The following is a 13,620-nucleotide window of genomic DNA, read 5'->3' as shown; positions in this document are numbered from 1 at the left end:
TTTGGCATTTTTTCCATTGCACCAGGTGCTTTGACTGAAGCATGCAGACACACACACACACACACACACACACACACACACACACACACATCACCACTTGACTTTTCAGAGGAGATGGCATGCAGTAGCAGGCACGGTACAAATGGACTCAATCTTCCTCTCTGAGCCATACAAGTGCCATTTCTGCACACTCCTTAGAACTTCACCTAAAAGGTAAGGGTAAAGGGACCCCTGACCATTAGCTCCAGTCGTGACCGACTCTGGGGTTGCGGCGCTCATCTCGCTTTACTGGCCGAGGGAGCCGGCATACAGCTTCCGGGTCATGTGGCCAGCATGACTAAGCCGCTTCTGGTGAACCAGAGCAGCACACAGAAACACCGTTTACCTTCCCACCGGAGTGGTGCCTATTTATCTACTTGCACTGGTGTGCTTTCGAACTGCTAGGTTGGCAGGAGCAGGGACCGAGCAACGGGAGCTCACCCCGTCGCCGGGATTCGAACCACCGACCTTCTGATCAGCAAGTCCTAGGCTCTGTGGTTTAACCCACAGTGCCACCCGCGTCCCTAGAACTTCACCTACTTGTTCATTAATTTTAATTGGTTGACTCTGAGTAAGGGCTCCTATGCACAGCCTATGGTCCCGTTTGAGCAAGTGGCAATTCAGGTTTACCCTGCATTGCCATTTCCCTATCTCTCACTAAAGAGTGAGTTTTCCCTTCGAAAGGAGCAGCTGGGGAAGAAACTGTTTGAACCCATGCCCGGAAGGTGTGTTCAAGCAAAAAACCACCCATCCCTGTGCTTTCTAGGCACAAGCAGAAATGTGAATGAGCCCTAAAACTTAACTGAATACCACCCTTTCTCTCTCTGTCCATCTGCTACCTCTACTTGCAGTTTGCAAAGGGTAAAATTAAATTAGGGCGATGACTGCCGCATGCCCACCTAAGCCCAGTTGTAAACAGAGCCAGTGTAGTGTACTGGTTAAGAGCGGTACATTCGTAATCTGGTGAACCAGGTTCTCGTCTCCGCTCCTCCACATGCAGCTGCTGGGTGACCTTGGGCCAGTCACACTTCTCTGAAGTCTCTCAGCCCCACTCACCTCACAGAGTGTTTGTTGTGGGGGAGGAAGGGAAAGGAGAATGTTAGCCACTTTGAGACTCCTTTGGGTAGTGATAAAGCGGGATATCAAATCCAAACTCTGCTTCTAAAGCCACCTCTTTTACACATACAAAATCCTTGGTCCATCTTTGGTGGAAGGATCTCAAGGCCTGGGAAATATCTTAGAGAAGCACCACCAGCCAGATGAGACCAAATGGGTATGATGGACCAACAAGTCTGTACAACATGGATGGGGGACCTTTGTCCCTTCCGATGATGCTGGGTTTCATCTCCACCATCCCTTAAAAAAAAATAAAGCAAGCTGGACCACAGTCTGCCTGAAGGAAAGGCGGGGGGGGGCTTTCCTAGGTGACTGACTGCCCACCCCCAACCTTCTCAAGCCCCCACCAGTGACCAGGACATCCTCTGGCCTGCTTTGACCAATTCCCATGTTACATTCCTTTTGTTCATCCTCCTAAACTCTTAGAAAAGGAAAGTCAGAAATAAGTCAGTCTCTCCGTTGCCGTTAAGATACATGTATATTTTAGTGCACGCTAATAAAAGCACATGCTTTAAAACTGCGCCATCATTCTCTTTCCACAAATAGTCTTCCGGTGGGTTTCTCTGCCAGCATAAAGAATGAAACAGTGCAGCTTTGCAGAAGCCACATTCGAGCCTTTATGGCTGTCAATCTGACTTCAGTAACGTGATGTAAAAATTAAGAGGTCTAGGGTATGTGTGGACCTAAACACCCTTTCGCGCCTTAAACTGCTCCTACAGGAATGAAGTGTGCAAACATCTGCAGTCATCTGGGCATTGTCTTTGCTTGTGAAAAATATCCATTTTTTGTCTTGGACTTCTTTTTCCTCTGCTCTCTCTCTGGCAGCAAAGAGATCGGGGGTTGAGCACAGTGGAGTTAACATAACAGGGAGTCAGAACATGTGGAGTCCCGTGACCGATGAAGACACCTCTTGCCATAGCCTTCGTTAAGCTCACTTGCACTACCAGCCAGCAGGGATGCAGAAATGGGCTAAAAACGAGAGAGCTGTGAATCACTAGAACTAGGGCCCATCTGGCCCAGGGCGCTGTCTCCAACAGTGCTCAGCTGAAACTCCAAAGCTGATCATGGAAGAAAAAAACTCTCCCCTGTTATTTGTCCCAGCATCTGGTGTACACACCATACATTTAAAGCACACCCCCTCCAAAAAAGTATCCGGGAAACTGTAGTTTCTTGTGGGTGCTGGTAATTGTAGTTCTATGGGGGGACTACAGTTTCCAGGTATCTGGGCCTTTTTTGGGGGGGGCCTTAAATGTATAGGGCAGAATTCAACTAATAAGCCCCACCAGCAGAAAACCTGTACAAATGATTCCACAACGGGGCTCCCCCCCCCATCTTCTGCCCCTGTGCACTCCCAGAAATTGCCTTGGCTGGGGGTGTCGAGGGAAAAACAACTGGCCATTTTGCAGATGCACCTCCCTAAGTTTCCAGGGCTTTCTGGAACATTTTTTTTCCCAGCAGCTAGAACCAGGGGCGGTATGTGCAGACCACCTCCTGTGTGTTTTCCTGGGGGCGAAGCGCACGGAAATTTTCTGATGCTGACATGTACCGTATCTTTCGCTCTATAAGACGCACCAGACCATAAGACACACCTAGTTTTTGGAAGAGGAAAACAAGAAAAAAAAATATTCTGATTCCTATAAGCCAGGACAGCAAGAGGGATCTCTGTGCAGCGATCCCGCTTGCTGTCCTGGCTTATGGGATAGCCGCGCGCAGCAGGAGCCTTCATCCCCTGCCCAGGAGAGGCTGCGCACGGCTAAGGCTGCCCCCAAGGGCCACACTCCCTTTAAAGAGTGTGTGTTGGGGGCTTTTCCCCGAGGAGGGAGGAGGGCTCCACGCGGCTCTTTAAAGGGAGCACTGAGCAGAGCCTCCCGCCTGCATTCGCTCCTTAAGATGCACACACATTTCCCCTTACTTTTTAGGAGGGGGAAAGTGCGTCTTATAGAGCGAAAAATACGGTACTCTGGGGTAACTCTGGCTTCTCCCCACCCACTGGCGTCGTTTCCTCCAGGCTAAGTCAGGGGTTGTTGCAAAGAAGCACAATTGCTCAAACCGTTGGCCCGAACCACCCCTAGGACAGCAGCAGGAGGAAATGCCTTTGCATCCTGCGAACTCATCTGCCCTGTGGATGGCAATGACCAGGCACTTGCGCAAGGCAGGTCATGTGCACAGAAAGAGGTGGAGGGTCAGGAAAGTGGTGGGAACTTCTTGAACGTGTTGCACCAGACAGAGGAGGTCACCCCCTCCAGCATTCAGCTTCACTGGAAGTCTTTGGGTTCGAGAGTTAAGAGAGAGGGAGATAGACTTTTCTCAGCCCAGGCTCTCAAAGTCGAGCATAATTCTGTAAACTTCTATTGTGTTGCCCTCTTCCTTGCTTTTTCTCTAAACTAAAAAGTCCCTCCTGCTGCAGCCTTACAGAGGGGCTGCCCCATCCCCTTAATCATTTCAGTCTCTTTTCCAAACCTTTTTCAACTCTGCAATCTCATAGCTGTCAACCGTCCCTTATTTGGCGGGAAACTCCCTTATCCCAGCACCGTGTCCCGCTGCTGTCCCTTACTGATGATGTACTTTAAATTTCCCGGGTTTCATGCTCGCCCAGCTCGGGAGGGAAGCAGTGGCTTGGGGTCCTCCGTTGTGAGAGAGACCTGGTCTGAACAAAGACATTGGATTCTTATCTCATTATACATGACAAAGCCATTTTTCACCTTCTCACCCCTTGCTTTTTCCTGTAAGACCTATTGCAGTTGTTAAGAGTCGTCAACAGGCTCATCGCAGCTATCTGCCAATCACCCATTCCCACCACCCTTCTGAGTAATACCCCTCCCCACCTTCTCACTATATAGAAGGGTCTGGTGACTTCTGTTTCAGTGTATCTGAAGAAGTGTGCATGCACACGAAAGCTCATACCTAGAACTAACTTAGTTGGTCTTTAAGGTGCTACTGGAAGGAATTTTTTTATTTTGTTTTTACAATGGTCAAAGTGTGTGTTAAAATGCGTGCGCTTTTGAAACCAGCATATCAAATGCATGATATTAAGGGAAAGACAAATGTCTTGGGAAATATGCTTTGCAAAAATGTGTATGTTAGAGGAGAAATTTGCACCAAAATGCTGGTGAGTTTTCATGAGGACCTAAAAATTACAATTGCAGACTTGACTCGGGCTAATGGCAGTCATCTCCAGAACACCCAGGGGCTAAGGCCCTATCTCAAGTGCCATCTCATTCAAAGGAAACTCAGAACCCAGTAGAGTGCCTGTGGAACTTCCCACCACTTGAGGAAACAGTGAGGAATTCCACATTAAGTCTTGGTGCAGGAAATTCTGGGCTATTAAGCAACCTCCTCACTCCCCCCTCATCAGGGGGTTTGGGCTGGGTGTCCATCAATATGCAGATGATACCCAGCTCTACCTCTCTTTCAGATCAGAACCAGTGAAGGCGGTGATGGTCCTGTGTGAGTGTCTGGAGGCGGTTGGAGGTTGGATGGCAGCTAACAGATTGAGGTTGAATCCTGACATGACAGAAGTACTGTTTTGGGGGGACAGGAGGTGGGTGGGTGTGGCGGACTCCCTGGTCCTGAATGGGGTAACTGTGCCCTTGAAGGACCAGATGTGCAGCCTGGGAGTCATTTTGGACTCACAGCTGTCCATGGAGGTGCAGGTCAATTCTGTGTCCAGGGCAGCTGTCTGCCAGCTCCATCTGGTACGCAGGCTGAGACCCTATCTGCCCGCAGACTGACTTGCCAGAGTGGTGCATGCTCTGGTTATCTCCCGCTTGGACTACTGCAATGCACTCTACGTGGGGCTACCTTTGAAGGTGACTCGGAAACTACAACTAATCCAGAATGCAGCAGCTAGACTGGCGACTGGGAGCGGCTGCTGAGACCAAACCACACCAGTCCTGAAAGACCTACATTGGCTCCCAGTACGTTTCTGAGCACAAATCAAAGTGTTGGTGCTGACCTTTAAAGCCCTAAACGGCCTCAGCCCAGTATACCTGAAGGAGCGTCTCCAACCCCATTGTCCAGCCCGGACACTGAGATCCAGCGCCGAGGGCCTTCTGGCGGTTTCCTCCCTGTGAGAAGTGAGGTTACAGGGAACCAGGCAGAGGGCCTTCTCAGTGGTGGCACCCGCACCACGGAACGCCCTCCCACCAGATGTCAAGGAAATAAACAACTATCTGACTTTTAGAAGACATCTGAAGGCAGCTCTGTTTCGGGAAGTTTTTAATGTTTGATATTTTATCGTGTTTTTAATATTCTGTTAGGAGCTGCCCAGAGTGGCTGGGGAAACCCAGCTAGATGGGCGAGGTATAAATAATAAATTATTATTATTTATTAAACACACAGACACATAAAAATTGCAAACTCGTGTGGAAATGTGGAGAACTGGACTTAAGACTGAGAAAAGCAAAAGAGACTGAGAGAAACGGAAATTAAGATTGACCTATAGACTCTCCTGCACCCCAGAAAATGAAGTATATGGGAAAGTTCCCTGGTGGCACTCTCAAATAGAGGGGACGAGGGATAGATGGCAGTTCTGTGTGTACTTGCAGGGTGTCCATTTTCTCTCCCGCCCTATTTCCTCTCCCACTGGTGCCCCCAAATATTGGCGGCGGCTAAAGGCACCCTTCTAACTGACAGCTGTTCAGTTCAGCACATGTGCCGAGAGAGCTATGATGGGGGAATTCTAGTACTCCTGTCTTGGGACTTGGATTCCAAATATTTACACAGAGGGGATTATTGCTTAGATGGATGGTGGAGTGGGGTGTGGGGTGGAGAGATCTGGAAGAACATGCAGGACATTAGCGTGTAAAGGAAATATTTACTCTGGGGCCTTAAGTCTTCCGGAGCTTCTGGCAAGTGTAGTGCAACTTGGGGGAGGAAAAACAGGAGCTACAGGTGCTTGGATGGGCAGGACAAATTTGGTCTCCCAAATCAGTCTACTTCCAAAAGCGGGCGTTCGGAGAGTAGCAATCTAAGCACTGAGGCCCCATCATGTCATGCTCAGCTCTCCCACCGGTCTTTAGCTTAAGGTCACCAGATTTTTTTTCAGTGAATCTGAGGACACTTTTCAACTTCAATGGATTTTGTATGGGGACTGTCCCTGGGAAACGGGAACATCTTGTAACCTTACTTTAACCATATATTTTCAAGTTCATCCCTATAATCATAGGGACTAGCAACTTGATTCTCTCTTGAGTGGAAGGCTGTGGGCTGGAGAGCAGAAAGGCGAAGTCAGCTGGAAAGAGGGATTATAGCTTGTAGGCTTGCCCCACTTTGATCCTCTGGGAAAAAGATTTTGGCTGCAATTCTAACCCTGCTTACCCAGGAGTAAGCAGCATTGAATTCAGCAGGGTGTATTTCTGAATAGACTTGTTTAGGATTGGAGCATTAGCTGGCTTGTATTGGCTCAACAACATGGCAATAGAAAGTTGTGTACGCCTTGGAAACTTTCCCCCAACCTGATACCCTGGAGATGTTTTGGACTACAACTTCCATCAGACACAGCTGTGCTGTGCTGGCTGGGGCTGATGGGAGTTGTAGGACAGAGGTTGGATGGCCCCCATCGTTCTACCCGGACACTGAGGTCCAGCGCCGAGGGCCTTCTGGAGGTTCCCTCACTGCGAGAAGCGAAATTACAGGGAACCAGGCAGAGGGCCTTCTCAGTAGTGGCACCCGCCCTGTGGAACACCCTCCCACCAGATGTCAAAGAGAACAACTACCAGACTTTTAGAAGACTTCTGAAGGCAGCCCTGTTTAGGGAAGCTTTTAATGTTTGATGTATTACAGTATTTTAATATATTTTTTGGAAGCCGCCCAGAGTGGCTGGGGAAGCCTAGCCAGATGGGCGGGGTATAAATAATAAATTATTATTATATTATTATTATATCTGTCATGGATGCAAGGGGTTGGACTAGATGACCCGGTGACCCCTTCCAACTCTATGATCCTAGGTTGGCGAAGGTTTCTACCATGCTGTGTTTATGCGAGAGTTAAGCCACAGAATCGCTAAGCCCTTTTTGAGCTCTGTCTGTGTGCATTTTAAAGTACAGCCACGCAGGCGTGCTGGATAGAAACTCGCCGCTTTTTATTTCTACACCTTCAAAGATTCACAGTAAAGCTTCACAATCGAACCCTGTGCGCTAATTGACGCCGGAAGCGTGAAACTGGACAAACTTAATATCCATTATCTGTTTTGGTACGTTAGCAAACAAGGTAGAGTTGGGATGGCACAGGTTGCTCAACATGCAGGCAAACCGAATGCTATACAGTCACATTTATATTCTCTCTCTCTCTCTCCATCCTCTTCCTCTGTTTTGCCCTCTTGGTGCTTGAATTACAGACGCCCTTTTAATCTGATCTCCCGTCCTCTTTAACCAATGAGGAAACGCAAAGCAGAGCATCCCTATGGAAAGAGTCGTCGCTCCCCTGATATAGAGTACCCGCTTTGCATGTTCAAGGTCGCAGGTAGCAGAATCTCCCGGTAGGGCTGGAATTGTCTCCTGCCTGAAACCTTGGAGAGCATCTGCCAATCAGTGTCGAGACATTCCTGAGCTGGACGGACCAATTGGGCACTTCCCGTGTCCTCCTGGAAATTTCCTTATGGGGGATGCCACCGTAGGGGAAAAGAATCTCTCCCCTCCAAAGACCTGTTCCTTCGCCGCCACCCGCACCTGCTCCAACCTAACCCCACCAGTTCCTGGATCCTTGTGGAGATGCTCTGCAGGTGGGACATCATTTCAGCTCCTCCTCTGAGTCGTCACCCCGTCCCTCTGCACCCACTGCCAGGAAGCTCCCCGTCCGTAGGGTGGGCTTTGGCTCTCAACAGGCGGAATAATCTTGGAAAGGGATGCCGTCCTGCGTCCCCAGCGTGGCTGATGCTTTCTGCGTCCTGGACCACCAGGGCCACCAGAATTGGGAGTAGAAAAAGTTCCGGATGCTGCGGAAGACGGTTTTGCGGAAAATGATGAAGAGCCAGGGGTCCACGATGGGGTTGAAGGCACTGAATCGGAAGGCTTTCATGTCCTCGTTCTCGATGTGGTCAGGGTTGATGCCCCCAATGTAAGCCCGGATCTGTGGCGGAAGAGAAGAGAAAGGGTCAGGAGATGCAAGTAATGGACTATATGGAGTTGGCTGAAATGACTGGCAGAATCCGAGACCAGGGAGAAGAGTTGGTGGAAGAAGATTGGAAGAAATTTAAAATCTATCTACAGAAACACTGTAAAATTATGGAATGTTAATGACGTTGGAATGAAATGAAGTGGTTCTAGTAATAAGGTAAAATAAGAATATGTAAGAAGGGATGGATATTAGATGAAAATTTGAAGTGAGAATATGTGAGGATAAATTTTTAAATGGAATACAAAAAAGGGAGGTGTGAGGAAGTCACGAAAATAAGTAAATGAATGTAAGATATTATAAAAGAGGGATTTTTAGTTTTTATTTTTTCCTTTTTATGTAAAATTTTGGTTTTTGTATTTTTGTATTTTTCTTTTGTGTGTTATTATTTTGTAACTCTTTTCTGTTAAAAATTTAATAAATATTTTTTTAAAAAGGGTCAGGAGAGGGGGAAAGCAGCACAAGGTCATAATATTATGATGGAAGATTGGGGAAAATTATGGAAAACTGATTTAAAAATTTACAGATTGTTTCAGTTTCTGTTTCAATCTGTAAATTTTTAAATCAGTTTTCCATTTAAAAATTTACAGATTGAAACAGAAACTGAAACAGGTTTAACTGTGGTTAAGAGTGTAAAATATTTGGGGATTAATATGACAGCTAAAAACATGAATCTATTTAAAGATAATTATGAGAAATGTTGGAATCAAGTGAAAAAAGATCTAGAAATTTGGTCAAACTTGAAGCTTTCCTTGTCTGGTCGAATTGCAGCTATTAAAATGAATGTATTGCCTAGAATGTTATTTTTGTTCCAAACATTGCAAATTGTTGATAAGATGGAGTGTTTTAAGAGATGGCAGCGAGATATCTCTAAATTTATCTGGCAGGGCAAAAAATCCAGAATAAAATTTAAGATTTTAACTGATGCAAAGGAAAGGGGGGGATTTGCCCTGCCAGACTTGAAACTTTACTATGAATCAGCAGCTTTCTGCTGGTTGAAGGATTGGCTGCTTCTTGAGAACACAGACACCTTAGATTTGGAAGGTTTTAATAACTTTTTTGGGTGGCATGCATATTTGTGATATGACAAGGTTAAGGTTCATAAAGGCTTTAAAAAACATATTGTCAGGAAAGCATTGTATAATGTTTGGATTAAATATAAAGATTTGTTGGAGAATAAAACTCCAAGGTGGCTGTCACCAATGGAGGCAAAGGCATTGAAAAAACTTAATATGGAGTCTAAATGGCCAAAATATTGTGAAATCCTAGAACAGGAGGGTAATAAGTGGAAATTGCAGAGTTTTGAGAATCTAAAAGACAAAGTGCGAGATTAGCTTCACTATTATCAAATAATGGAGGTTTACAAGCTGAATAGGAAAATTGGTTTCCAGGTGGAAAAGTCAAAATTGGAAACAGAACTGTTAGAATCCAATACTAAGAATTTGTCAAAAATGTATAACTTGCTGTTGAAATGGAACACGCAGGATGAAACGGTTAAATCAGCTATGATTAAGTGGGCGCAAGATATTGGACACAATATTATGTTGCTGACTGGGAACAGTTGTGGACCACCGGTATGAAATTCACGGCGTGTAACGCCTTGAGAGAAAATATTATGAAAATGATTTATAGGTGGTACATGACCCCAGTCAAGCTTGCAAAAATTTACCACTTATCAGATAATAAATGTTGGAAGTGTAAAGAAAATGAAGGTTCATTCTTTCACCTCTGGTGGACGTGCCCAAGGATTAAGGCTTTCTGGGAAATGATATATAATGAAATGAAAAAGGTATTTAAATATACCTTCTTGAAGAAACCAGAGGCCTTTCTCCTGGGTATGGTTAGCCATGTGGTGTTAAAGAAGGATAGAACTTTGTTTCTGTATGCCACAACAGCAGCAAGAATCCTTATTGCAAAGTATTGGAAGACACCAGATCTACCCACTTTGGAAGAATGGCAGATGAAAATGACAGATTACATGGGACTGGCAGAGATGACGGGCAGAGAATCCGGGACCAGGAGAAGGAGACAGTGGAAGAAGATTGGAAGAAATTTAAAGACTGTCTTAATAAACACTATAAGATTAATGAATGCTAGATTGACAGGGGTTTAAAAATAATGTGGTTTTCAGAGATCTTGATCAAGAAAAGGAATGGAATTAGTAAAAAACTTTTGGGAAATAAGGGAATGGATTTGCTGATTGGATAATGAAATTAGAATACAAAACGGGGAGGTATGAGGAAGTCGGGGAAAATAGGTTGAGAAAATCAAGGTTTGAAATTATACTTGTTGTTTTTTGTTTGTTTTGTTTTTATTGTTGTTGTTTGTATTTGTATGTTTTTATTGGAAATGTTAATAAATATTATTTAAAAATAAATAAAAATTTACAGATTGTTCCCTATTGAAGGAGAATTGCGTGAAGATGATGTACAGATGGACACCAGTATGGTTAGGGGAAATGTATAAAACTAGTTCAAATATACTGTATTTTTCGCTCCATAAGACGCACCAGACCACAAGACGCACCTAGTTTTTGGAGGAGGAAAACAAGAAAAAAAATATTCTGAATCTCAGAAGCCAGAACAGCAAGAGGGATCGCTGCGCAGTGAAAGCAGCAATCCCTCTTGCTGTTCTGGCTTCTGGGATAGCTGCGCAGCCTGCATTCGCTCCGTAAGACGCACACACATTTCCCCTTACTTTTTAGGAGGGAAAAAGTGAGTTATAGAGCAAAAAATATGATATGTTGGAAGTGTAAGGAAAAGGAGGGGACATTTTATCATATGTGGTGGGATTGTAAAGTAATTTTAAAAAATTGGGAAATGATATACAACGAATTGAAGAAAATGTTCCATTTGACATTTGTTAAAAAACCTGAAGCATTTTTGTTAGGGATTGTAGGGAAAGATCTGCCAAAAAAGCTGAAAAACATCTTCATGTATGCGACAATGGCCGCGAAAGTTTTAATAGCACAAGGATGGAAGACTGAAGAAACTCCAACTAAAGAATCATGGCAAGAAAAATTGACGGACTATACAGAACTGGCAAAACTGACATACAAGCTACGGGACAAGGATAACTGTGAATTTAAAGATGAATGGGAACCCTTTACAAAGGATCTGAAGACGCAACAAAGCGAACTGGACTCCTTGGCTGGGTTTGAATAAACATTCACAAACTTTTTATTGATAATAATCAGCTAAATAGTTTGAGGATCTATACAACTTTGTGACATACAGAAAACAGCATTCTCAGAGAAATCAAAGACTGGAACTGAGGGAAGCTGGGGGGTGGGTGGGTTTTGTGTGGGCGGGTGGGGGGAGGGAGGGAGGACAAATGGGGAAAAAATAAGGATGATATGTTTCTGAATAATATGTTTTGTTTTAATTTTGAATAAAAAAATTAAAAAAAGGAAAAGGGGACAGCAGCAGCTGCTTCCAGCCCAGTACCATGTGGGTGCCTGAAAGGAACCCTTGGCTGCTTTGGGCAAGTTCCCTGCCCTCCCTCCCTCCCACCTCCTTTGCAAACAGCTTAGTTGGATCACAGCCAACTAATGCACACAGAAAGTCTTGGGTTCAATTTCTGACACCTCCAGTTGCACCTCAGGAGGTGAGTGGAGACCCCGGGAAGCCAAGACAAGCAAGCTATACCTGAAGGAGCGTCTCCACCCCCATTGTTCAGCCTGGACACTGAGGTCCAGCTCCAAGGGACTTCTGGCGGCTCCCTCATTGCGAGAAGTGAGGGTACAGGGAACCAGGCAGAGGGCCTTCTCGGTGGTGGCACCCGCCCTGTTGGGAGCCGCCCAAGGTGGCTGGGTTAACCAAGCCAGATGGGCAGAGTATAAATAATAAATTAATATTACTATTATTAAGCTACTTGGAGAAAAACAACAAGTGGTTTTCACATTAAGTCTGTATTCGACTCATCCCAAATTGGCAAAAGACACGGTTTGGAGGTTTAAAAGGACCAGTACACCTGCCATTTCAGGAATTTCCTTCCTTGCTTCTTCCTCAAATCTGTACACATGTTTGCCATCACCTGTGGCCAATGGGTTCCTCTTTCATGACACCCCCTGAAGCGCATCAGGGAACCAACTCTATATACAGTGGTGCCCCGCAAGACGAATGCCTCGCAAGACGGAAAACTCGCTAGACGAAAGAGTTTTCCGTTTTGGAGGTGCTTCGCAAAACGAATTTCCTATGGGCTTGCTTCGCAAGATGAAAATGTCTTGCGAGTTCCTGCGGGTCCCCCCCCCTTTTTCTAAGCCGCTAAGCTGCTTATCCGCTAAGCCGATAAGCCGCTAAAAGCCGCTAAAAGCCTCTAATCCGCTAATAGTGCTAATCCGCTAAGCCGTCAATGGGCTTGTTTCGCAAGACGAAAAAACCGCAAGATGAAGAGACTCGCGGAACGGATTCTTTTCGTCTTGCGAGGCACCACTGTATCTGCAAGGTGGACTGGAGTCAAGAACCACCGGCAGGCTGTTTTTAAGGAGTTTCCCCAAATATTTGCAGAGGCAGATCTAAAAGGGGGAGCAAGCCACAGTTTCCCCCACCACACATTAGTCGACACGCTTTGAAGACCCAAGCAGATTTCAAAGAAGGGAGAGGCAAAAACAGAAGGTTTAACAGCGAAGAGCATATAAAAAAGACAAGTCATCTGTGCATTCTGGATCTAACCCAACCCTCGAGTGAGTTCAAATTCCTGGTGACAGCCTCCTGCACTTCAGGCATACTTAGAAAAAATAGTATAATTGCTGAGTGTTGTTAACGGAAAAATCTGAGGGCTCCCTTGGACAAAAACAAAGACACCAACCAGGATAACTTGGAGCAAAACAGCAGCCTGTAGGCTTGGCCTTTATTGGATAGTGTTGCAACAGGACTCCCACCCGCAACAAGATGAAGCAAAATGGAAGCCCAGAACAAAAGTAGACCCCAACTTTTATTAGTTACTAATCCCCCAAACTACACCCCTAAGACTACATCACAACTACATCACAAAAAGGAGGGGTTGAGGGAGGAGTTGTGGTGGTAACCTGAGTGTCCTGTCACCTGGCTGGTTCCCCCTTTCCCCCTCCCCATAAGTACTTTCCAGGTGACAGAGGGGAGTTTGCAGTTTCCTGCCCCCAGAGGGAAGAGCTGATCATTGTCCTTTGTTCCAGTCCGTGCTGAATCCACTCCCATATGCAAGTTCTTTGTGATCTTGACGGTCTTCTGTCTAGGACCATCAGGGTTGGCATAGCAACTGGGCAGGGCTCCTGTGGATGTGCTGGTATGCTCAAGGGATTATGGCTGCCCTGTATCAAACCTTCCCCATTTTGTAGTCCTTCCTTCATGGAGTAAAATAAAAGTGGAACAG

At 45.7% G+C, this 13,620-nt stretch overlaps 1 protein-coding gene across 1 annotated transcript in view; it reads right to left on the bottom strand.

Annotated features, from left to right (window-relative positions):
• Nucleotides 1-7,213: 7,213 nt before the first annotated feature.
• Nucleotides 7,214-13,620, bottom strand: part of PTGIR (prostaglandin I2 receptor) — a 44,223-nt gene continuing 37,816 nt past the window's right edge. The window contains exon 2 of the mRNA XM_081869355.1: nt 7,214-8,223. Within this exon, the coding sequence (XP_081725481.1) occupies nt 7,972-8,223 (252 nt within the window). The 3' untranslated portion in view covers nt 7,214-7,971. The remainder of the gene's footprint in view (nt 8,224-13,620) is intronic.

Source organism: Podarcis erhardii (genome assembly GCF_964252035.2).
Source record: "Podarcis erhardii genome assembly, chromosome: 7".
NCBI lineage: Eukaryota > Metazoa > Chordata > Lepidosauria > Squamata > Lacertidae > Podarcis > Podarcis erhardii.
The sequence above is the reverse complement of the archived record's forward strand: the minus strand, read 5'-3'. Positions and strand labels throughout refer to the sequence as shown.